Raw genomic sequence first — 23,326 nt, forward strand, 5'->3', positions numbered from 1 at the left:
TGGCAGCAGCACACACGCTGCTGCTTGGCTGTCCCTGCTCCTGTGGGAGCTGGGTAAGTGTGCCTCTGGCTGCCAGGATCGTGGAGCGCGCCGGAGCTGCGCCGCACATGAACACTAGGTAGCTCCATGGGATTTCCAAACTCCAGACAGATCTGTCGTAACTCTTTTGATAAATATGTTTGCCCTTTCAAGAATTAAATATTTGAAAGTATACAGGACAACATCAGCATGCTGGAGTCATACTTTTGTCCCACAGGGCAACACTGTGGATACCTCCACATATCTAGAGGTACAAATAGATATTAGATAAAAGAGGAGCAGAAGAGCTCTTTGGTGCACATGCTTTTTTCCAGTGCAACTGATACTTGAGCTTGTCAAGATTTGCCCTCTTCATTCAGGCATCTCTATAAAAAATAACTCACCAAACACAGTCAGTGCTCCCTGTGGAGTCTCCCTTGAAGGTAAATCCCTCTCCACTGGACATCCTCATCCTGAGGTGCAGCAGAGAGCAGTAATCCCACTGCTGCTGCAGTGAGTGGTGCTTTACAAAATGGACACTTAGACACATGCCTTCATTTGTTCTTTGGAGAGAGGAGTTGCTTGTAGCATTAAAAACATTCCGTATAATAAAAGTTCTGTCTTCCACCATCAGCCATGTTGTGATGTTTGCATTGTCCTTATGATGACCATTAGTGGGAGGCTGGGCAGGGATGTGAAATGCACTTAGAACTGAGCATAATCTGCTCTGTTTACATCAGTGCTTGCACAGAAGAGTTCAAACAACAAGCAGGGCAGATGCTCCTTAGGAGCCTCGTCTCTGTGCTAAGGCTCTGGTTTCCAGGAAGCAATTTCTCCCTCAAGAATTATTTAATCAGGGAAAAATCTTCCGGTACTTACAGACACAACTGCTGCTGTATAGAACTTGTATTACAAAGAAAGTAACCACAACATGGAACGGCTCTGAATGTTTTTCTGAAGCTACAGGAGAGAGGCTGTGGAAGATTGTACATAGCAGTGCCACCTGCTATGCACAATAACTTTCAAAGGTCAAACCTTTGACACTTAATCAGGTACAAAAGGCATTTATTGTAGCAATTTTACCCCCAAGGTATTATTCATTAAATGCATTTCTCATCTATTTCCTATGCTCAGAAAATGTGTTCTAGGCAGTCTGCAAGCTCTGCTGTTGCAGGTCATTTCTGTGTGGCTGTGCAAAGAAATAAATTGGTACAATAATAAAAAGAAGAAAAAAGTAGTGTCTGTGCTCCACTTACAAGAAGGTGCATGTTAATTTGATTTGCTTCGTGTGGATTTAATCAATGCAAATACAGATGGGGGAAGAGTGTCAGTGGGAGTAATGGGTCGTTTTTATTCCTCTTTCATTGCTTGACCTGCTGAATCGATCTACCCCGTTGCTAGGAAAATCAGAATCATGCTGACATGAGCATCTGTCCTATGTAGACAGGAGAGTTTATGTTGTAATCTAGCGCTTAAAATTCACAAACTTTCCACAAGTGCCCGATGCCTCACACAGCTCCTTCCAAGGGTGAAAACAATAGTGTGCCAGAAGAGATGGGATTCCCTCAGGTTCTTCCGTAGGGGGCTTTTGAGATCCCGAGAAACGCGAGAAGCTCCGGCCCGAGGAGAAGGGCTGGGGGGGGGAAGAAGTCTGCCGGTTATCGGCGACCCCTTCCCACGGGTGTGGGCACCTGCGGGGCGGTGACGAGCACGAAGAGCGGGGCCGGGGAGCGCTGGGCACCGCGGGCAGGACAAGGGGAGCCCCGGGCCGCCGCCGCGGGGTGGAGCGCGGCACCAGGGCTGTGCCGGGGCCGGGACCGCGGGAGCCCCGCGCATCGCCGGCACCGAACACCCACCCCCGCCGCCCGGGACGCTCTGGCCGGCCCCTGCCCCTGCCCCTGCCCGTGCTCTCCCCCTCCCCGAGGCGGACAGTGACCGCTCCTCCCTGGGGACCCTGCGCGGCTGTGGAGCCGGCGCCAGGTGAGGCGAGGCCACTCCAGGACTACAGGTCCCGGCGTGCCCAGCCCGGCGGGGCCGGCGCCTGCGCGGGGCTGCGGGGCCGCTCCGCGGTGCCACACCCCCGGGGGAGGGAGGCAGGAGCGCCCGAGCCCTCAAACCACCGGGGGAGCCGGCGGGGCGGAGGATGGAGTAGCGGGGCGCGGCGGAGCAGGCAGTGCGGGGAGCGCCGCCTCCGCCCGGGGAGCGCGGAGATGATGCGCGGGGGGACAACGCGCTAGGGGCAGGAGGCGGGTGGTCGCCCGGAGACTCCGCACCTCGGAGTGACGTCCTGCTGCAGTGCCGCTGCCTGCGCTGCCCGAGCTCGTCAATGGAGCTGGAAAACATCGTTGCCAACACCGTTTTGCTGAAAGCCAGGGAAGGTGAGAGAGCGGCGGGAGGGGAGAGGGGGCTGGAGCATCCTTGTCGCAGTCGCCCCTCCGCGGAGCGATGCCCGCGGGATGCGGGTGGGCACCGGTGGGGATGCGCGCCGGTCCCGCCGGCGGCGGCTGTCGGGGTGCCATGTGGCTGTGCCGGCGTTGGAAACGGCTTGTTTGAGACACAGCCCCGGTGAAAAGGAAAATACCTCTGTTTTTCCCTGTGCGCGGGGGTTTGGGAAAGGAAGTGAATGAGATTGCAGAGATTACAATATTCACCCATCTCTTCCTTCCCTCTTCCCGCCTCCCCCCCTCAAATCTGGTCCCACAGATTGTGCTATTTCAGCGTCTATTGTTAAAGGTCAGCTGCAGATGCATTCATTCAAAAGGGCTTAGCAAATCTGCAAATAGCTTTCCGCGCCGTGTGGTGAGACCGGCAGGATCGTATCGCTTCCCCGTACAGTCATTGCCTTATTCGGCGTTATTAGGTGAGATCATGTTGCTGCAAACATGCCCATTGTTGAGAGCGTGTTTGTCCCCAGCCAGAGCCGGACAGAGGGGCTGGGGGTCCAGCCCCCAGCCCGCGGGTGGCGCGGGGGTCTCCGAGCGGGGGCTGTCCCCCGCGGCCGCCGCCGCGCTCGGGCAGCGGGGATGCTCCGGGCGATGCCGGAGCCGCCGGCGCGGAGCCGCCGCTGCTCGGCGCGGGGCGCCTGCAAACACGCTGGGCTGCTGGCTGCGGCGGGGGGCTCCCGGCAACATCCCCGTCCCGACCCCGAGCACTCGCAGAGCCGAACAGCCACCGGCGGATCGGGCTCCCGGGGCTTTCTTTCCCCCCGTCGGGAGCGGACGCGGTTTCCTCTCTCCGCGCGGGCGGAAATCCTCCCGCGGTTGCGGAGCGCGGGGCCGGGCGCTGGGCACGGCGGGGCCGGGGGCTCGGGGCTCCCCGCGGAGCCCCGTCCGCCCAGAGCATCCCTCCGGCTGGAGCGGGAGCGCCACGCATAAGCAACACGTCTTATGGTTGCGGCATCGCTGCCAAGACGCGATCGCCTTCTGTCTGCCCCAACTCATTTTTATGTTTGTGTTTATTTACTTGCTTGCTGCTTAAAATAAGGCATTTTTCCAAGCCCTTGCTCAGAGTTTCTTCCCTGAAAACACTTGCTGGACCAGGCGCTTTTAGGTGCGGTACAACCTGCAGCCTGTTTTCCACTGTCTTCCGAAGCGCTGGAGCTGCCTGCGAGCGGGGCTGGTCACCGCTTGGGTGGGCTTCAGCTTCGGTCCCTCTGAAGCTGTGGAAGTACGAGTAAAGCAGCGTTCATTCTGTAAGAGAGATCATTCAAATAGTCCTTCCGTGGAGCGATCCTTTCGCTGGGAAAATAAATTGTAAAATAGTGTTTATATAACTCACAGGCTGTTGAACTTTTGAGGCTTAGCTAAAGAGTAAAGTCCTGAGATCCTCTCAAAAAAGCTCTACAAATAACAAGGGCAAAGGTGTTATCCCATTCAGCAGATCAGTGAATTATAACGTTTTGACTTCTGATGGAGATCTTTTCTTTTCAGTTGTCATTCTTAATGTTGTTTAGGATGCAGTTGTTGCTACCAGTTATACAATGCCGGTTTAGATTTCAGTAGGCTTTAAGAGTACTTTAAAGGACTAGTATTTATTACAGTTATTGTGTGTTGTTTACAGAGAGCTGATACTTTGCAAGTAATTTCAAATCTGCCGCTCAGTTTTATGGTCCTTTTCTACCATTCTCAGGAAGATGGTTACAGTCATGGTGCTTTATTGTGTTAGAGTTATATTAAAGAAGCTGTCAGCTATAATCCAAATGGCAGAAATTTATCAAGGTTTCCTTCAAACTCCATACCAACTATTCTTTAAACCATGTATGAACCTCCAACAACATTTTTTGGAGGCCTGGTGCTAATTTATTTTGAAAGTTGTTTGTTGGTGTTTTTTTTGGTTTTTTTTTTGGGGTTTTTTTTGGTTTTTTGAGAGGATGTGAATTTTTTTTAAATGAAGAACCAAGGGCAAATGATGTACCTGACATCAGAGCCACAAGTATTATTGCTGGATTAGATAGGTTGCCACACTTTGGTTATCATTGCAAGCTGCTGTGAGTAAAGTTGTTTTAAAATTTGCAGTGAGTAATGTAAGTGGCTTTTGTTGCAGATGAAGAAGACAGCCTATGGAAGACCAAGAGTAAAAGCAAGTTAATATATTGAAGATTCTGGTATCTAAAATTAAGTTTGTTCCTGGTCCTGTAGACTCCATCAATAGATTTAGCTGGGTGGACATGTAGCCTAAGCCAAGTACGTGCCTGTGTGTTTCCACTTGTGAAGTCAAAATTAAAGCTGTATTAGCTCAGTCACATGCTGGTTGGTGCCTGCAATGGGGTTCTTAATGTTAGGAGAAGAAAAATGATGGGATCCACTCTGCAAATGTTAGTAAAGGCAGAAGTTTTGTCAGATTTGCAAGGGGAACACAAACCTACTCTCAGTAGCTAAGAGAATTTCAAAGAGAGGTTTAGGTAGAGCTGCAGTGTGAAATCCAGCAGTGAGGACATTCGAGGGAGTCAGAAGTAGGGCTGAGTGGCCACCACAAATGTTTTATAGCAAATATTGATTTAAATTTTGCAACTCTTCTGCTCTGACCTTGGTAGATTTTTTTTTTTTCCTGTGGTCCCTTGTCTAAGTTCCTTCACCCCTGATGTAAAGTGAGCTTTTGAGCTGAAATACCAGGGGGCAAGTTTTATAACTGCTACACAAATACTTGCACTTAAATCCTTATGATCACAATGAGAAGCACACCCAGAATTAACTGATGCCATGTGATACATGAGTAATCTTATTAGAGCAACAAAAAGAGTAAATGTGGTTCACATACAAAAATGCATTTCAGTGAATAATTTCAAGCAGAGAATAAATTTCAGGAAATTTTAATATTTTTGCAGAATATGAAGGTTTTGACACAAAATTACACATAAGGTACTTGTTATACTCAGAAGTCTGCCAGTCTGAACATGTAAGAATGGAGATTTACTGCATTTGAAAGTCCATTCATTATTTATTAGGAGCAAATTTATTCTGTTTCCTCAACTATAATTTCTCATTTCTTGAGTGCAAAGTCCCATTTCACAAATCACTAATCCCTTTTCAGACTGAGTAGAAAATACATCTGGTTTAATTATAGAAACCAAATAGGTATTTGGGAACTATCTAGTATTGCCTGGGGAGAAGAATAAGATCAGAAGGGAAGACAAGAAAGATGAGAGTCATAAAAAGAAAATCAAAACAGTAACAATTGCAGTCATTTTGGGTTGAGTAAGAACCCCACACTGTATGGTGGTAAAACATTTATCTGGATCTTCATGGAATCACAGAATGGTTTGGGTTGGAGAGGACCTTAAAGCCCATCCCATTCCACCCCCTGCCATGGGGCAGGGACACCTTCCATTATCCCAGGTTGCTCCAAACCCCATCCAACCTGGCCTTGAGCTCTTCCAGGGATGGGGCAGCCACAGCTTCTCTGGGCAACCTGTGCCAGGACCTCACCACCCTCACAGGGAAGAATTCCTTCCTAATATCTAATCTAACCCTCTGCCAGTTTAAAGCCATTTCATTGACCTTTCTTTTCGTCAGCCTTCTTGTTCCTGAGCCTCAGCAATGGTGTCTGAGCCACAGAAGCACCCAGCCATGAGTACTGGAGATCCACCACGCTGTCAGCAGCAAGTCCAAGTTGGGCAGTGAGTCCCAGTTCACTTTCCCAGTTTGTGGCTGTTTGACCACAGGGCATCATCAGAAGCAAGGAGCCAGGAGAGACCAAGAACTGAGTCTCAGAGGAACTTTATCAGCCCTAATCCACGGAAGCTTTAATCATATCCACAGTCTTGAATCTGCTCTTGCCTGTCAAAAACAATAAGCTGATAAAAGACAAGTTTTTCAAAGAGATTGATGATTAAACTGCAGTGTTTGTATGAACAGTAAACAGTATGGTCAGAAAAGCATGACCAAGGCATGGTGATTACCTGAATACTCTTTCTCATGAGCCATTCCTTCCTAGCTGTAAGATCAACCTTCCCTGATGTTTCCTGCTGCTTCTGTGGGCATGAGCTTCCTCAGACAACCTGAAACACATTTCAAAACACAAATACAACTTGACTCTGAAATTGCAAAATCCTCTACAAATTTGTACAAACATACAGACAATTCTCACCACTTTGAAGTTTTAATGACAATTGTGATGTATAATTTAGTAATTAGTTTTAAAGCAACCACTTTGTAAGATGAACTATGTTTTTTTGTCAAACCCAGAGTCTCTAAAGTGCAAAGTTTACCATATAAAAGGAAAAAAAACCTAAACCTTCAACTGAAACCACTGAAACACACTGCAAACGCAATGCAAACCACTGAAACACAATGCAAATGCTTTTTTCCCTTTTTAGGTAGACTGGAATTCTAAAATAAGCTTATTTATGGCACCCAAGCAGAGCCTTCTTTTGGCCTAGACAAAAGGGGTGACCTTTTATATACTCTCAGAATTTTTTGATGAGTGCACACTGATGCCATATAACATGCAAAATGTGCCTGTTCATAAATTGCTGTAATTTTAGCTTGCTTTTTGCAGGATGATCACAGGAGAGATTTGTATGTGTCCTTATTGGCAAAAGACTAGCAATAAATCCTAAACATGAAGCGTGACTGCTTTCCAAGAACTTGGCTGCAGAGCAGTTGGAAAAAGGGCAGTAGAACAATGAAAAGCATATTTTGAAGGAAAGAAGGTGGCTATAGTGGCAGCCAAAACTCCATGGAGAATATGGTTATTGCAACTTCATTAACCAGTGCATTGAATGCAGAATCTAAGACCCTGTCCTCCATCCCTTGACATAAACCCGAAATACTTTGTATGGAAAATGCTGGCTCTGTAAGCAGAGGAAGCTTCCATGTGGTGTCTCAGTTTAGTTTTCTTTCTAGAGTTCAAGAGAAGCTCACCATTGTAATAGCTTTCAAAAAAAGTATTTCAAGAATGGAATCAGCCATCGCTTCAGATGCAACAGGGTGCTTTTAAGCAGTAGTTCAAAAAAATTGGATTCCTTTTGAAGCCTGGAACCATTTCTTTCTGGGGAAAAAAATTATCCAGAAGAGTCAAGACTATTTCATTATATTTTAACTAAGGTAATTCAGAAACAGGATTTTTTCAGGCCTTTGTGAAAAGAATGTTTAAGTCCGAATCACTTCACAATTTCTTTTTGGAGATGGGAACTGGTTCTCTAGCCACACCTGGCTTAGGGCAAATGTGTGTGTGTAGAACTGGCTCGAAATACCTTTCCTGTGTCCTTTTTTTGTATTTTTGCATAGCAGGGCTGATGGAGAGCAAGGTAGAGCTGTAGCTGTGCCCTTGGTGGGCACTCTGGAGTTCTCCCCGTGGCCAGTCACCTCAGTCTGCAGTCATGGGCAGCAGAGCTTGGGATGTGGCAATGCTGGAGAAATCAAGAGCTTTTCCATCCAATCTTTTTCACTGGAGACAGGGCCATGCTCCTTCCTGTGTGGTTGTGTGGAGCTGTTATGGCCTGATTGGTATCTGCCTTGTTGCGTTTGTAGGCATCTAAAAAATATTTAGTACTGAGCCAGGTTATTAACACAGAGAACCTATTATGTAGTAAAACTTTTAGTACAAATGTTAACCGTGGAAGTTTGAGTAGAACTACTTACATCTGCTCCATTAATCTCATGGGATTGCTTTCCTCAAGTGCAAAATAATAAATCTAGGAAGAGACTGCCTGTCTCTGTTATCAGTATGTTCTTTTTCTGAGAAGGCTTTAACTTAGTGTTGCTGAAATTATCCACTCGGAAAAGAAATTTCAGTACTTATACAAGACATTGACATACCTTTATGACTTTTTTTTTTTTTTTAATTAGTTAAGAATACTCTGAGAACTTAGTCAAAATTACTGGAAAGAGGTGGTTTTAGTGATGCTCTGCTGAGTGTTGCCAGAGCAGCAGCATGTGGACCAGACTAACCCACGTGTCTTTGTGATAAACAGCTCCAGAATTAAAGTCTCAAACACAGTTGTGCCCCAAGATGAGCCCTAGCTGTCCATGCCTTTGTCCCCAGTGAGTTTTGGATGGGCCTGTGCTGTCCCATTTTGAAGGAGAAACAGCTTAAGAGGAATTCAGCAGCTCTGACTTTGCTGCTTTTAGGGCCTGGGGGTATGTTACACCTGTTTGGTGGCTCATATTGCTTCCTTTGTCTTGTATACCTGTGGACAGCACAATGTGTCACTCCTGGAAAAAAAAACACAACAAAGACCCCACACTTGTATCCTGTCTGACTTCTTGGAAAATGAGCTCCCTATCCAGGTAACTGCTGTGCTAGCTGAGAGCTGCTAATGATCTCTTCCCAGCTCAGAGGATGAAGACCTGTGTGCTGAGGACTTTGATGCTTGCAGTGAAGGGTCTGAAGCCCCAGTTGTGTTGTCAGGCTTACTGCAGATGTGTTCTGATCCCCACAAACCTCATGGTACCTGCATGGGTAGAGACAGAAGTTGTGTTTTTGTTGTTTGGTTGACTGATTCTTCTCCCACACTGGTTTTCTGCCAGTGTTACTCTGTGAATGACTTCTGGTTTGTATTGATCCAGGGAAAGCTACAATATCACATCTGGATCCATATTGTTGCACTGAAAAAGTTTAAAAGCAGATTGTTTGAACAAAGCAGTTACTGTGCTTGTGTAATATTAGTCAAATCCAACCAAATAAACCCAGGTTCTGGACAGAAAAATGGGAGTTAGGGATCTAACTCATGCTCATCTGAGATCTTGCCCTGGATCTTTATTTTGAAAATATTCTGTGTGCTGTATGAGTTTTCTGTGTGGCAGTGGGGAAGAAGAGAATCGGTTGCCCCTTATTTTTACTGTCATGTAATCTAAACAATAACAAGATGATATAATCCTAATATTTCTTTAAGACCACAGGATGTGAAATTAAATTAAAAGGCCAGGAAAATAAAGAACCCTGCAGTTTGATTACACTCAGCTGGATTATCTTTGTAATTATTTTCCTTGGAAGATTTAAAAATGCATACGGCTTTGTGAAAAAGATTAAGCAGGGAAACCAAAATTAAAGTAAACAATCTAAAGAAAATATTGCAAAGATGATGGGTATATTACTGAATTTTAAAAAAATGCACAGAGTTGCCTGCTAAAAATGAAAGGATGGAACAAAACACAGGTGAGGAGGAAGATGGATGAGGCTGTTCAGCTGGCTCAGCTGCTTCTAGCTCATATAATGTCCTTTCAGATATAGGTCTAAGAAACTGTCAGAAGCAGTTATTCAGGGAAGAAGAGCAGGCTGAAAGGAGCAGAATTACAGGTACTCGAACTTCAATCCAGACCTGGAAGCAAATAATGCAAACAGTGAAGGAAGGCCTGTTGTCTGTGCTCCAGGATGAGAATAGTTCACAGCTAACTTTTTGGTGGTGCAGCCAAGGCTGAAAAATTTCTATATCCATCATTTCCAACACCTAGGGATGTGTTTGCTATGCATGAGTAGTCCCATGGACTTCACAGGGGCACTGCTTGCTGGTTGGAAATGCAGCTTGTTTGTGCTCAGGGATCAGCCAGTTCTCACAGCAGCAGAGCTGTTCCAGGCAGTAAAACCACATGGATAGAGCTAAAGGGAAACTACTGGAAGCCTTTGGGGTAGGCCTGCTACATCATCTTGTCCCTGGTCTGCCATGTACTTTTTAAGGTATGAAACATTTTGGTATAAAAATGACTCCATTTATGGGTCTGTCTCTCTAGATTTTTTTTTTTAATTAGCCCAAGAAATCTTGATTTTTTTTTTTTTTCTGGTTGAATTTCCCTTACTCCCATCTCCTTTACTCATGTAATCCCTTTTGTACAGTTTTCATTTTTCCAGGTACTTTCTGTTCCTCACCAGTTAAGGTCTTGCCAAGTTTAACAGGTTTTGTTCTTTCCTCCTTCCAGCCTGTCAGCTTGGATGGCCCAGCTCAGAATTCTGTGCATTCAGTCCTCAGTTGGAGTTCCCTCCGAGCCGTGGGTTCCTTGTGCTGAGGGACAGATTGGCCATGCAGGGAGGCTGAACCTGCTCCTCGCCCTACCCCACCTCAAAACCAGCCAAAACAGCTTCTGTGGTGGGGATGGACCCTGGGGAAGGGGCAGAACCACACTGGGTATTTCATCAGGGTATTTGTGAGCAGTTTCACCCTCTGAGGTTGCTGGTGGAGCTCCCTGTTGTCCCCAGGATGCTGGAGGGGCAGTTAATAAGCTGGAGCAGCTATTTTTTGCCTTGGTTGAGTATTCTCTTGGGTCCCATTGAATGCATGATTTCACTGTGAGCTTGGCTTTTCCTGCTAGGCTGAGGTTATGTTGCAAGTTCTAGAAGTTACCATATTTTTCATACAATTCCTCTCTTGCTTCACTACTCAAAGAGCCAATCTTTACCTTGTGTGGATGGGGAGAATGACGACTTCTTGGATGCTGTTTACTAGTTCCCAATGCTCCTGAACCCATCCCTTTTTCCTAGCATCGTTCTCCCAGTGAATAAATTTAGATGATTTTATTTCCTCTCCCTGTTGGACTAGTCTAAACTTTTCTAGACCAAAATTCCCATATTTTGTTCTTCCCACTTCTCTGTCTAGTTTATTTTCTCTGTCTTCTGTTTCTGACACCACCTTTGAATTCGAGGAGTCTTTGATGTACTGTTTAAAACACATTTAATTAGTTTGGATTAAATGTCAGTTTCCTGGCCACATGTAAGGCTTTATGTATTTACACTCTCCTATTATCCTTGGTTGCTCTTTGGTCAGTGTTTAGTCTGTGTGACAAGGCTCCTGTCTAAAATTACTGAAGCTGTTCTTTTTTTCCTCTCCATGCATGTGTTATGGGAGACCTTCATGGCTCTATAGAAAATCTTTATTTACAGTGAAAGCTTTAGACTCTGCCTGCTTCAGAGTGCTCCCTCAATTTTATCTTGTGTGTCTCAGGAAAGGGCCTACCTGCCAGGAGAATGGAGAAATTCTGTAACGTTACAGCAGTGTTCACTTGGCTGCATCTGCAGAAGGCACTGATGGAGGATCTCATCTTGTGGGGAAAAAAAGAAAAGGTTAAAAAAGGAGAGAAATGCAGGTGGAAGAAGAGGAGATTCAGAAACAAAGGGAAGATGTCAATGATGCCAAGTGAAAACAGCACCAGTGAGTCCTCCGTGACACTTCTGTCAAAATATTCCTGTAGGCAGTGCAAGGGAACTGACACCTTTAACAACCAGATGAGTTGGAAAGAATGGATGCCAGGCTAAATCATCATTTACCCAAGGTTGCCAAAATATCTGTGGAAGATGAATATATGTAGATACAGATTCATTCATACTGGTGTTGTTTAATGCTTGTCCTTAGCTTTCTGCTGATTGCATCTTCCTCTTCCCTCTTAGGTTAGATTTTGTTTCTTCCTGGGAATGAAGTTTATATTGGTAATCTTTTTCAGCCAGTGTTCTCTCTTCCATCTTCTTCAGCTTTGGTTTTTACAGACTTGGTTTCTTTATTTTCCCAGTGTTCTGGCTCTCTATGAAGGAGAAGAGGTTCTAGTGACAAGCACTCTGGAAATCAATAGGGTTGCTTTTTGTAGAGATGATCTTGGTACTTGCACAGCAAACCTTTCTTCAGCAGAAATCAGTGGAACAACCTACTTTTCTTCTTTTGTTGCACAAAAATGCAGCTGCTCACCCTCCAAGTTTTGCAGAGGAAATTTTACTTGGCTATCAGTTATGGAAAATTAAGGGAATCTAGACACTCATTCTTAATCTTCCTATGAGAGGAAGGCTAGTTGCCAGTGCAGCATTTGGAAGCTGTGAAAAAGCTTACAAATACAGGAGTTTGGACTAATCTATGAATAAACCCTTTCTATCTCCCTCCTTAGCAATTCCACATCTACATTCCATCTTTGAATCATGGTTTTGTGTTTTCTGAGGATGCCAAATTATAAATCATACGTTGACTGGGAATTCCTCATGAAGCACACATCTGGGAAAGTTTGTGCTTTGTTTATTTCAGCAGCAGCAGAGTTTCAGGAAGAACTATCCAGATGATTTACATATGATGCAAGGTTCTCTCAGGGTTACCATACACCTGTCCTGGAAGCCTTGTGTGTTTAGTGCATCTCCTTTCACTTTTTGCTGGATGAGAGACAGGAATGGCTCAGGAATGAAAAGAAAACCACAAAACTTTAGCACTCTGGTTTGGAGAGCTGGTGATAGAAGAGAAAATCATTTGAAGTCGATCTCCTTGCCACATGTCATTGATGGGCACTGAAGAGCAGCAGGTGCCTGTGGAAAGGCATGGATAGCACAATCCTTCCTCAGGCTGATCTTTTCAGCCTCCCACCTCGAGGGACGTCGTGAGCAGAAGGTGGCTTTACCCTGTGGAACTTAATAGAGGGATCTATCCTTTATAAATGTATTTAATCCAGTTTTTGGATCACATTTCTGCTTTTGGCTTGAGCAGCTTTCTGTGGCAATGGGTTCCATCCTGTAACAAAAGCATGCAAGCTTCTCCACGTGTTCTTCATGAGGGACTTGGTCAATGTATGACTTATGTTTTGGCAGCCTCAGAAAGCAGTCATTGTGAAGACGTGGAACTGTCTTGGAGGGGGGAAAAAAGGGAATTATCCACAAATCAATCAAATATTTCTGGGTTTTTGCTGTGTTGGTTTGGTTTTTATGTTTTTTTTAACATGTTGATTTCATTTCTTTTGCAATTCCTATTAGATTTTATAACCTTTTATCATGTGCTCTAATAAATACTGTATCTCCAGACAGAAACGTCCAAGTCTGTCATCTCTGTCCCTTTGCATCTTCTAATTCTGTGTCCTTTTTGAATTGGGTGGCCAAAACTACCTGACACTGGTGTGCACTGTGGGCAGTGACACAGTAATGCTGACCACATCATACTTTCTTCTTGTCACCATTTTAACTTGATGGTTTTGTGTGTTTTTTCCCCACTGTCACAAGTATTCACTACTAGGCCTAATGCTGGTGACCTCAGACATTTGTCTCCCGAGCTGCAGTATTTAATTTGGAGCCCATTTTTTGGTGGATATAGCAAGAGTTGTTTTCCTTCATGTGCAATACTGTGCTGTCTGACACAGAATATAGCTTTTTTTTTTTCCTTCCTAATTTTTAAGTGATTTAGAACTGCAAAATACTCCTGCAACTCTTCGCAGACTGTTTTTGTTACAACTGTCCTGAAGAAATTAATCTTGGCAGCAGATGCCAGCTTGTTATTTATCTCTTTTCCAGACCATTTATAGATACACTGAATAGCCCAAGTCCTGTTGCAGGTCTCTGTGGCACCCTGTGAGCAGCCCTGCTCCACTGTCAAATTCTTATCCCTGATTTTCCATCTTGTCAACTGCTACTGACTCACATCAGGGCCCCCTCTCCAGAAACAGTTTAGTTTCTTAAGAATAGTTGGGGAAGGTCACTGTCGAGAAAATCACTGTTCAAAAGTGTCAAAATCCACCTGCCCAGGCAGCTGTGCGTACAGCCAACTTCTTCCAGAGGTGGGGAGGAAAAGGGAACGAGAAATGTAGGAATTTGCCAGCTGATGGCAGTGTTCGAAGGAGCCATTCCTGAGACAACTGAAGATTGGCAAAGAAATCAGGGTTGCACCAAGGGCTGAGGAACAAGGTCCCAGGTGAACACTCTTGAAGTGGGCACTGTAAAATGTACCCATCAAATCTCTGAGGCTGTTGTAAGGTCAGTGGTCACTCCAAATGCCCCAGAGGAATGTGATACCTGCCAGTGGGCCGCTGGCCACAACACACTGAAAAATAAACCCAACCCAAATCTCCCCCTGTCCCCAAATCTGCCAATCATGGGAACCAAAAAAAAAGAAAAAAAAAAAAGAAAGAAAAAAAAGAAAGGTGCTTTCAGGTAATTATTCTTCAGGACCTGTACACTAAATACTTGCCTCTGTCCATGCATGCATGCACAGGATCAACCTCTTTCATCAGACAGCCTAATCCAAAATCTCTAGCAGGTCTCGGGACATTTGTTATTCTGGCTCATGCAGACCTCCAGCTGCAGAATGTTTATTTGGCTGTGAAAAGTCTATGAAGTAACAATCTTTGATGGATTCAGCATATTGTTTTCTCTTCCTTTTTTGGGATGCTGTTTGCCTTCAGCTCTCATGGGGAACACATATCTCTTTCTGTGTATCATAAATACCAGAGGCCACGAAGGGCTGTGGATGTGGCACAGGTAGGAGCCTGCACTGCACAGAGCTTGCCTAAAAGTAGTGCTGTAATCTGACTGCACAACAAGTTAATGTTTAACCTTGGCAGCATTTCAGGTTGCTAATAATTTATCCTTGCTTAGTAGCAGCTTATGGCTTCAGTAATACCACGACACTGGGATTGTTCATGGAGGCAAGTGAAGGAAGTAAACTCTGGCTCCCTGAGCATAGTTGGGAAAGCAGATAGGGAAATTTATTATTTATTGAGTGACCTCTCCGAGACCTTCGTGTGGTGGTTGATATAAACAAACTGGTAATTGCAGAGTGAAATAAGTAGAAGGCAGCTTTTTAAAACTTATGGGTGTGCTGTGTAAATGATGCTTCCAAGATGAAGCTCAAGTCTATATGATACAAATCTTTTTCAAAGGGATTGTTGGAATATATTTTTAAGCAAACGTTTACCAGCTGTGTGAAAGCATGAAGCTTGTTTAAAAGCCCAGAAATATTTTACAAGGTGAGGACAGAGCATGCTTTTGTTCAGAGTCCCTGGCCTAAATTTTAAAAAATACTTAGTGATTTTCAAAGAAAATATATTTCAGCTTTAGATACGAGCTGAGAAGAAATTAAAACAGGGAATTAAATACTGGATATTAAACTCTGTTAAAATGTGCATTCTGTGCAGGGAAGAGGTAAATGCTGGAAGTCTGGCATGTTTCTAGGGCCAGATACCAAGGAGGGCAGACAGCAGAGCTTTGATCTCTGCCCTTTGTTCATCTCTGCTCTGGTTATCGCTCGGATCTTGGGTTGCAGCATCACATCTTGAAAGGGGGAGTGTAGCAATGCTGCCTGTGTGAATCTGCCAGTGCAGGTGCCAGCTGAAGATGCCATTGGATAAACACTGAAGCAGGTAATAAGTTTCAGACATGAATAGTCCCAAAAGGTGAACATTTTGTTGGTAGAGGCAATTTGAGCAGTTGCTCATCAGTGAAAGTAAATGCTTCACATTCCTTTCTCTTGCCTTCTTGTGTAAAAAAAAAATCCCATTTTGTATAAGTTAGTTACAGGGCCTGATGCCTAATTCCAGCAGATAATTGTGGGAAGACTTCTTTTTAAGGAGGTTTTGCTTGTTTCATTAAAAAGGTGATGAGATTTGCAGGTGCTTCGCTAACATAGATATGCACTATTTCTGTTACCTTTTCATCTGGACTGATTGCAAATCCATGACTGTGTTGAAAAAAACACAAACAAGTGATGTATTAACTCCTCTAATATCTCACTGCAGATGAAGTTTCATTTGATCTTAGTAGATGATGTTCAGCTGGAGGATAAAGCTAAGTTTTAGGATTGCAAAGTTTTGCACAGGAGTGAATTTTGCTTTTTATGAATCTTACTGTTTTCCTCTAGGGAGGGGGAAGAGGGAGAGAAAGAGCTTGACAGGAATCAGTTGTTTTGCTTTAGGAGAATGTGAGGAAATGGTATCTTCCAATAAATACAGATTTTATTAAAGTTGAATACTGTGACAAATAGTTTAGACTTAGAACGTCAGATTTGGTATGTAAGCAGAGCAACTCCACTGAGATTTGAGTGCATTGCTAAGATTAATGAAATATACTTTGTAAAGAAGGGCAATAATTCACTGGGTAAAAATAGGCAGCATCTTAAAGACCTTGTAAACACAGCTATTAATTTTACAACTAGAATCTTATACTCTTTGTCTTAGTCTGAGAATAATGCCACTGCATTTCCTGACACTGCTCATTGGGTACAAATTCAGCTCTTAAATAGATTTTTAAGTAGATTTTGAAAGTGGCCACAGTTGCATTTTTGTTTGCATGCTTTGTCCATACTTTGGAACAGCTTCATGATACTTCTACTGTGTAAAATATTAATCTCTTCCCTCTTAAGCCATCACCCACACCACAAATCCTGCTTGATACACTTGCTGCAGACACTAAGAACAATACAAAAGGAGCCACAACTGACATGCCCCTACTTTTCTACCTATTTACTTCAGGATTTAGCAGTCTAAAAAGTACTCCTTGGTGTGAGGCACTAAGTCCCCCCCCCATTTTTGATTGTGCTTAATGCTTAGTTTGATGCTGTAGTTCGCGTTTGATTTGAGGGAAGAGGAATCTCTTCCCCCTTTTCTTCCATAACCTCAGGTCTTTAAATTTTTATTCATTTTTTCAGTATGAGAGAGAAGCTTTCTTTAGCTTGACACAGCTTCGTGTTGATCTTTCCAACAGCTCCTGTCTTATGCCACTGTCTTGATCTTCTACATGAAGTGTACATTTGTTTTCTTTCAAAAGAAGGAAGCCTCAAAATTTGGGCAGGAGTGAAAGGCACAATTCAAGCTCAGTGGTATTAATTTTTTATTTAATGGAACATGGCAAAGTCACCATCATTTTCCATTGACCCCACTGGCCATGAGTGCCTTTTTTTTTTTTTTTTTTTTTTTCTTCTAAGCTGAAAAGCACAAGAAAGCATATTTGGGTGCCAGTTCCTTTAACTTTTGAGAAGTAAGCCAGAGGCTCAGCTTACTGCTTATGCAGGAATATTAGTAATCACTTTATGTCAGTGGGGTGAGCACAGAGATCACAAATACGATTTACTGAACTCTGTGAATTTTGTTCGGTTTTTTAAAATTTTCTCCTTGCCTTTGCAATTTACTGTTTTTACCATTCTTGCAGGGTCCTGAACCTCTATTTTCAGACTAAAAATGTGAATTTTGTAGGGTTTTTTAAAATTTTCTCCTTGCCTTTGCAATTTACTGTTTTTACCATTCTTGCAGGGTCCTGAACCTCTATTTTCAGACTAAAAACCACACTCCATTAATTAATCTCCGTGCAGTAACCTGCCTATATGAAGAATCAGTCCAGATGACCAGACTGGTATCTGGATATTTAAAACTTAATCAAATGCTTAGGCTTTCATGTTGATCTGTAACAACTGGCACAGACCTCAGGGTAATTTGTGCTCTGACTCCACCTTGTTTTTAGCAGTGAAGGAGTGTTATTTGACAAGCAGCTCCTTTTCTGGCCAGGGTAACCCACATACCAACCACTACAATGTAGTGAGAAGTGATGAGACGTGACCTGTGATGGTGAACAGGCTGTCATTTATAAATGTTCCTGTCTGTGGCTATGCCTGCCTGTGGTCTTGCTGTACACGTTTTTCGTGAAGACATCATAGTACTTTTTGAATAAAGCCCCCTTAGAGGATGCTGTAGCTGGCCTTTTGAGTGGTGGGAATTACTTTCCCTCTGCTGCATCCCAGCTGTGCAGTGCCATGGGGCTCATGGCCCCTCCTTGCCAGCCTGGGATGGGGCCAAGTGAGAGGGCTCAGGGTATGGCCTCTTCATCCAGCACCTGGGAGCAAGAAACTTCCAGGCCTAGGAGACATATCAGGGGCTCACAGCTGCTTAAGAGGGGTCTGGGACTAGTTAGAAAGTGAGCAGTTTTTCTAACTGTGAGTAAATCCTGCAGCTGGAAAGAGGAAAGGACTCAGGAGACTGAAACTGGAGTGGAGCAGGCCACCAAGCACCATTCACAGTTGTGTATCCCAGCACTGGCATAGAAGATGGGTTTTTTCTGCCTTTTAAGTTGTGATAGATGAGGCTGGAGATCAGGAGAATGGTCTCTACCCCCAGTTAACGTTGTGCATCTGAGTCAACTGTTTCATCTTTCGTGGTCAAAATCTCTTCTGCAACTGACCTGTGTTCTGTAAAGCAGCTGAATGTAAGGATCTAATAAAGGAATATTAATGCAGGTGTCTCTGTTACATGGAAAACAGAGTATGCAATGACGTTCCCTTCTGCTGTGGAGCAGCATGTGGTTTTTATTTTCTGTGTATAAATCAGCATATTTTATTTGTTTTGTAGTAATTTGTAATACATGGATCAGTGTATTCTACAGGAACTTACACTAATTGTTCAGAAATGATCCCCTGTTCAATTGTTAGGACTCATTTTTCAGCCTGGTTCCTCGGTTAGCTGTGCCATGTAAGCAAATTTTAAAAAATGCATGTCATCATTAATTATCTTATAGAGGAGTCATGATTAATGCCACACTGACGTCCAGGCAGATCAAGGAACATTCCTACAGCTGACACCCAGGGAACTTTCCCTTTGAAGTCACTGTAGACTTTGGCTGGTTGAAAACCTCAGGACTATGCCCAGGTTGGTCGTTCTTCTCAAAATTAGTTAAACCAGGTGAATTCTTTCTGGTTCTTTATGACATTTTTTGTAGATGACTGCATATCATGTTCTTTTTGAGACACTGAAACCAAGCATAACTCACATTTTCTTAAGTATCCATCCATATTGGACCACCAAAATTTGTAATTTTTCTTTATAGGAATGGCTTAATGAAATTCTTGGAAGTTTTCTGAAAGCTTTAGAAAATCCTGGTTTGCTTTCTCAGTTTTGGGCAGCTCTGTGCTGACACGTGAAAGGGAGTATGCACATACCTTATAAGCTTACAATAAGCTCTCATATATTGAATTCAGCAGCAGTTAAAAGCTTATAGGTATGGAAAGCCTTATGTTGGCACTTAACCTTTCCTCACAAAGTTGGCTGCTAGAGGCTATGTCGACAGCTCAGTAATTTCACAGAAGTGACCATTAGTGTTTCCTGTCCTCCTTATGAACTTTAAAAATATTCAGTGTTTACCTCTGATGATAGTAGCACTGCAGATGCAGAATCCTTCAGTGCTGCTCAGTACTGACAAGCACAAGGAAAGATGAGGCAGCCTCTTGTCTGAGCAGCATAAAGCTTAACTAATCCATGGGCCCAGGTGGGCAAAGTGCAGGGTGAGGAGCAGGCCCTTGCCTGTGGTCCTACAGAGCACAGAGAAAGCAGAAGGAGGAGGTCCCTGGAGACTGTTGATCACGGCACTCACAAATCTCAGCTTCCCCACTGTAGCAGCCATTTGCAGCCCGTGAGGTTAATTCATGTTATTTTACCTCTTGGCTATAACCAGTGGAGAAAGGTGTCCTCTCATGCAGCTTCAAATTCTTGAATTCTAAGAATTTGAAATTGCAAATAGTTCTGTGGCTGGGACAGCATTTTGCCATAGCTGCCGCGAGGAGCAGAAGTGTGTCGGTTGTAGGGCTGCTGGTTTCCTCCAAACAACTTACCCAAGCAGATTAAGATCTGAGGTTTTCCAAAGTACAACTGCAATAAAATACAGTGGAAAACAAGAGCTCCTGCTATACTGGGGCTACCTACTGAACTCACAAGGGAATTGAGACAGAACGTGCTGCCCACCCCATCTGACAGCAGTGGGATTCAAATCTTGGTTTGCATCAACACAGTTGTTGACAACAAAAACTAAAGAACTGCTCTGGAAAGCACTGAAGAAATAACTGTTATGTGGGAACCCACAGCTTCTCAGGGGAAGGAGTAGAAAGAAGGAAGAGAAAATCCTGGGGCCTTTGTTCCTAAATGATAAACTCAAGACTCCACGTGTTCCCTGTCGGGAAGGTTCAGCAGTGTCAGGTGGATTGTGCCAGTGCTCCGAGCAGTGAGTGGGGCTCCCTCTGGCTAAATCATCTGCAGCTTGGTGCGACTTGTGTCTCACTGCTTCCCTGAGGCGGTGTCAAATACCAGCATGCATCAAAAAAATAGTGGTGATAGCAAGTTTTATTTGCAACCTGCTCTTTTCAGTGGGAGTGAAGGTTTTCAGGCAGTTCAGCGGAGTTAGGGCTTGGCTAAGCTTTACATTCACACAGGTGCCTCCCTGTGATCTGCAGAGGCTGTGAGTGAATAGCTCCCAGCAATAATTGCTGCCAGTGAAATATGGAGCTAATAAATGTCTGCAGTTAGCAGCAAACTGAATAACATATTTTAAATAGTAAGAGTAGTGTTTGAACTCCCCTAAGTGTAACAACATGTAGCTGTAGACTTTGTTAATGAATAATTACACTGTAAAATTAAGCATATGGAAAATATTTTCATTTCTGTTTTCTGATTTATAACTTAAACACTTAGAGACAATGTTCTTTCCTGCAAAGGAAAATAACTGGTGTATGGACAGGTTATTAAAGATATTTGATTTTCACCTTGGAATATGACTTTATTCCCCAAACCCTTGTGTGTGGGGAAATGTATACATGTGAATAGTTCACTTGCTTCAAAGTAGAACACATCTGGCTTCAGGGTCCACCTCTGAAAGGTGACTTAGAAGCAAAACCTGTAAGAATTTCAAAAATTCTTCTTAAATCTTTGTATCATTAGGCAATCATCCCCAAGTCAGTCTGCTTCAAGGTCTAGTCTGGGACCTGTTTCCAAAGTATATGAACACCAGTAGGTTTTGCCAGTTGGCAGCCTGGGACCTGAAATATCTGTTACTACTTAGTGCAAGTACACCATGCTACAGACTGTGATTTAGAAGGCTGGTGTTTGCAAATCATTTATGAAAACTTTCTTTTGTTTCATCTTGTAAAACTTTGTAATTCAGCTGCTGCCCAGGGTATTGTTAAGCTTGAGGGTATTAAGTGTTGCAATGTTTCTGTTTTAAAATCACAGTTTTAATGCATTTTAGGAGTTTCGAACTCCAAAAGCATTCTCAGAACATGGAACGTTTCTCATTACCAGAACTGATGCAGAAATAAAGTATTTTTTTTTCAAAAAGTGAGTAACCCAGCTCAGTCTGTGGTGTCCTATAAAACCTTTCAACTTGGGGGATGGCATGTATATGTAAGTAACAGGCTCCCAGGCTTAGGACAAGATGTTTTGATGCTGCTGATGCTGCAGAGGCAATTCTTTCTTAAATACTTCAAATCAGTGTAACTGGAATTTTGGCATCACTGCCTTACATTGCTCCATGTCAAGTCAGGGTATTACTTTATTTGGTTTAGGAAATGTGTCTGTGCAGCCCCTGTTTATGAATGGTACCATAGACTGGGTTCCTCAGCCTAAGACAAATAGCAGTGGAATCTGATGGGAAATGCACAGCCTTAATAGATGTGCTGGTATGCCCTGTTGAATTGTGTTGTTGTATTTATTTTGCTGGGAAAGAGAAAACAAGTAATTAGCCAAGAAAGCTCACAGCTGCATAGCACACTCCCCTCTCTCCTATATACACACAGTCTATTGGTGTACACAAAACTGGCACTAATGAAACATAAATAGATCCTTTTCCTGTATGGAAAAGACTTTTAGCATTGAAAGGGAATGAAAGCAATGGGATTCTTTGGAAATCCTAGTTATTTGGGTTCCCACTTTGAGTGTTAGGCTCTAAAGCCCTCTGTGGTTCCATACATGGTACGAAGTCTTCCTGAGTTTCTTGAGGTTTCTTTTTTTTGCTTTATGTGTTTGCTTAGACCTGTTGGGAGATGAGATCCTTTTTCTGGATTTCTGTAGCCGCATTATTTGCTGCTTCCAGCAATGACCCTTCTTCCAGAATCAAAGCTCCTCTTCCTCCCGACAGCCATGGAGCCTCCAGACGTGTTTAATGACATTCACCCCTAAAACAACAGCCAGGTCGCAGCTTCTTTTGCTGTTATCTGCCCCCATTTTAGCTTTCTGCCTCAGTTCCTAAAAGCAGTGTTGAGCAAGAGTGTTGGTAGCTCTGAGGAGTGCTGTTCACACTGTGCTGTGCCCCCTGCACCTTGCTCTTTCTCAAGCTAAAATAGCCCCACTTGCAGACCTGGCTGTACACCAGGTCTCAGCCACTGGCTGTCACGTCTGGTCTGTCCTCTCCTGCTTCTCTGAGCAAAATGCCATCATGTCCTCTGTCCTTTCTTCACCTACAGCTCCTCTCAAGATTATTGTTTTGAGAAGCTCAGCAGCAATGTAATGAAGTCATGGCATTTATTTCTAGGCCGCCCTAACATTTCTGGTCAGAGATGCCTCATGTTCCAGGAATAGTAGGGTCTGCACCATGGTACTCTGTGCTCTTCAGGACATTGAATAAAATTCAAAGAGATCTGCATTTTATTTTAAAAGGGGAAGAGGTGATCTGGCTTCAGATAAGACACGTTGGATTCACTTACACAGACTTCATGAAACATGGCAAGATCCTACCCTTCAAAACCTTCCCAGTAGAAACAAGCTAATGAATTCCTCATTACTGTTCTTAGAGAGCACCTCAGAAGTAGATAGTTTTCTTCTTTAGTGAAACACATTTCCTTTTGAAATCTGTGCTTTTTTAACAATTACTTTTCTGTTCAGGCAGTCCCTTGACATCAATAGAAAACCTCCTCTGAACACCTTAAACCTTCTCTTTGAATGCCTCTGAAAAGTTCATGCAATTGGTTAGGGAGGTGCTAGCCCAAGTTCAGCCCCAGCTTTCCTGTTATCTAGCAGAAACCCCTCATTCAGACTTTCTGCACATTGCATGGAATTTCCTCTTCTGTCTGCCTGAATTTTTGGAAAGCCTTAAACACTGGCAGTGGCTCTGCAAAATTTTTCTGGGGAGCTTGGTAGAAGCTGAGCTGGAATGGTGACTCAAAACGAAAGTAAAGACCATAACATCACGTAATTCCCCAAGAGACTCAGGTTCTGCTCTCACTTTGCCAGCCTTGTGGCTCTGTGTGCAGACCTGGGGCTGTTGGACCCTCAGCTCCACAGAACTGCTCTCAGTCAGTCCCTAAGGGCTCTTGAGGCTTAAACCCTCCCACCTTTGTCTCAGAAAACCTTCCTTTTGCAGTATGTGCACTAGTAAACTGCAGCAGGAAGGTGGAGGATAG

General features: G+C 43.8%; 1 protein-coding gene across 2 annotated transcripts in view; it reads left to right on the top strand.

The window, feature by feature from the left end:
• Positions 1-2,154: 2,154 nt before the first annotated feature.
• The window catches only part of GRK5 (G protein-coupled receptor kinase 5), a 150,555-nt gene continuing 129,383 nt past the window's right edge, over positions 2,155-23,326 (top strand). For both annotated transcript variants that reach the window (XR_011151801.1, XM_069020139.1), the window contains exon 1: positions 2,155-2,396. Coding sequence is in view for 1 of the 2 variants with exons in the window: in XM_069020139.1 (XP_068876240.1) it covers positions 2,345-2,396 (52 nt within the window). In the remaining variant the exon portion in view is untranslated. The remainder of the gene's footprint in view (positions 2,397-23,326) is intronic.

This window comes from Aphelocoma coerulescens, chromosome 6 (assembly GCF_041296385.1).
Source record: "Aphelocoma coerulescens isolate FSJ_1873_10779 chromosome 6, UR_Acoe_1.0, whole genome shotgun sequence".
NCBI lineage: Eukaryota > Metazoa > Chordata > Aves > Passeriformes > Corvidae > Aphelocoma > Aphelocoma coerulescens.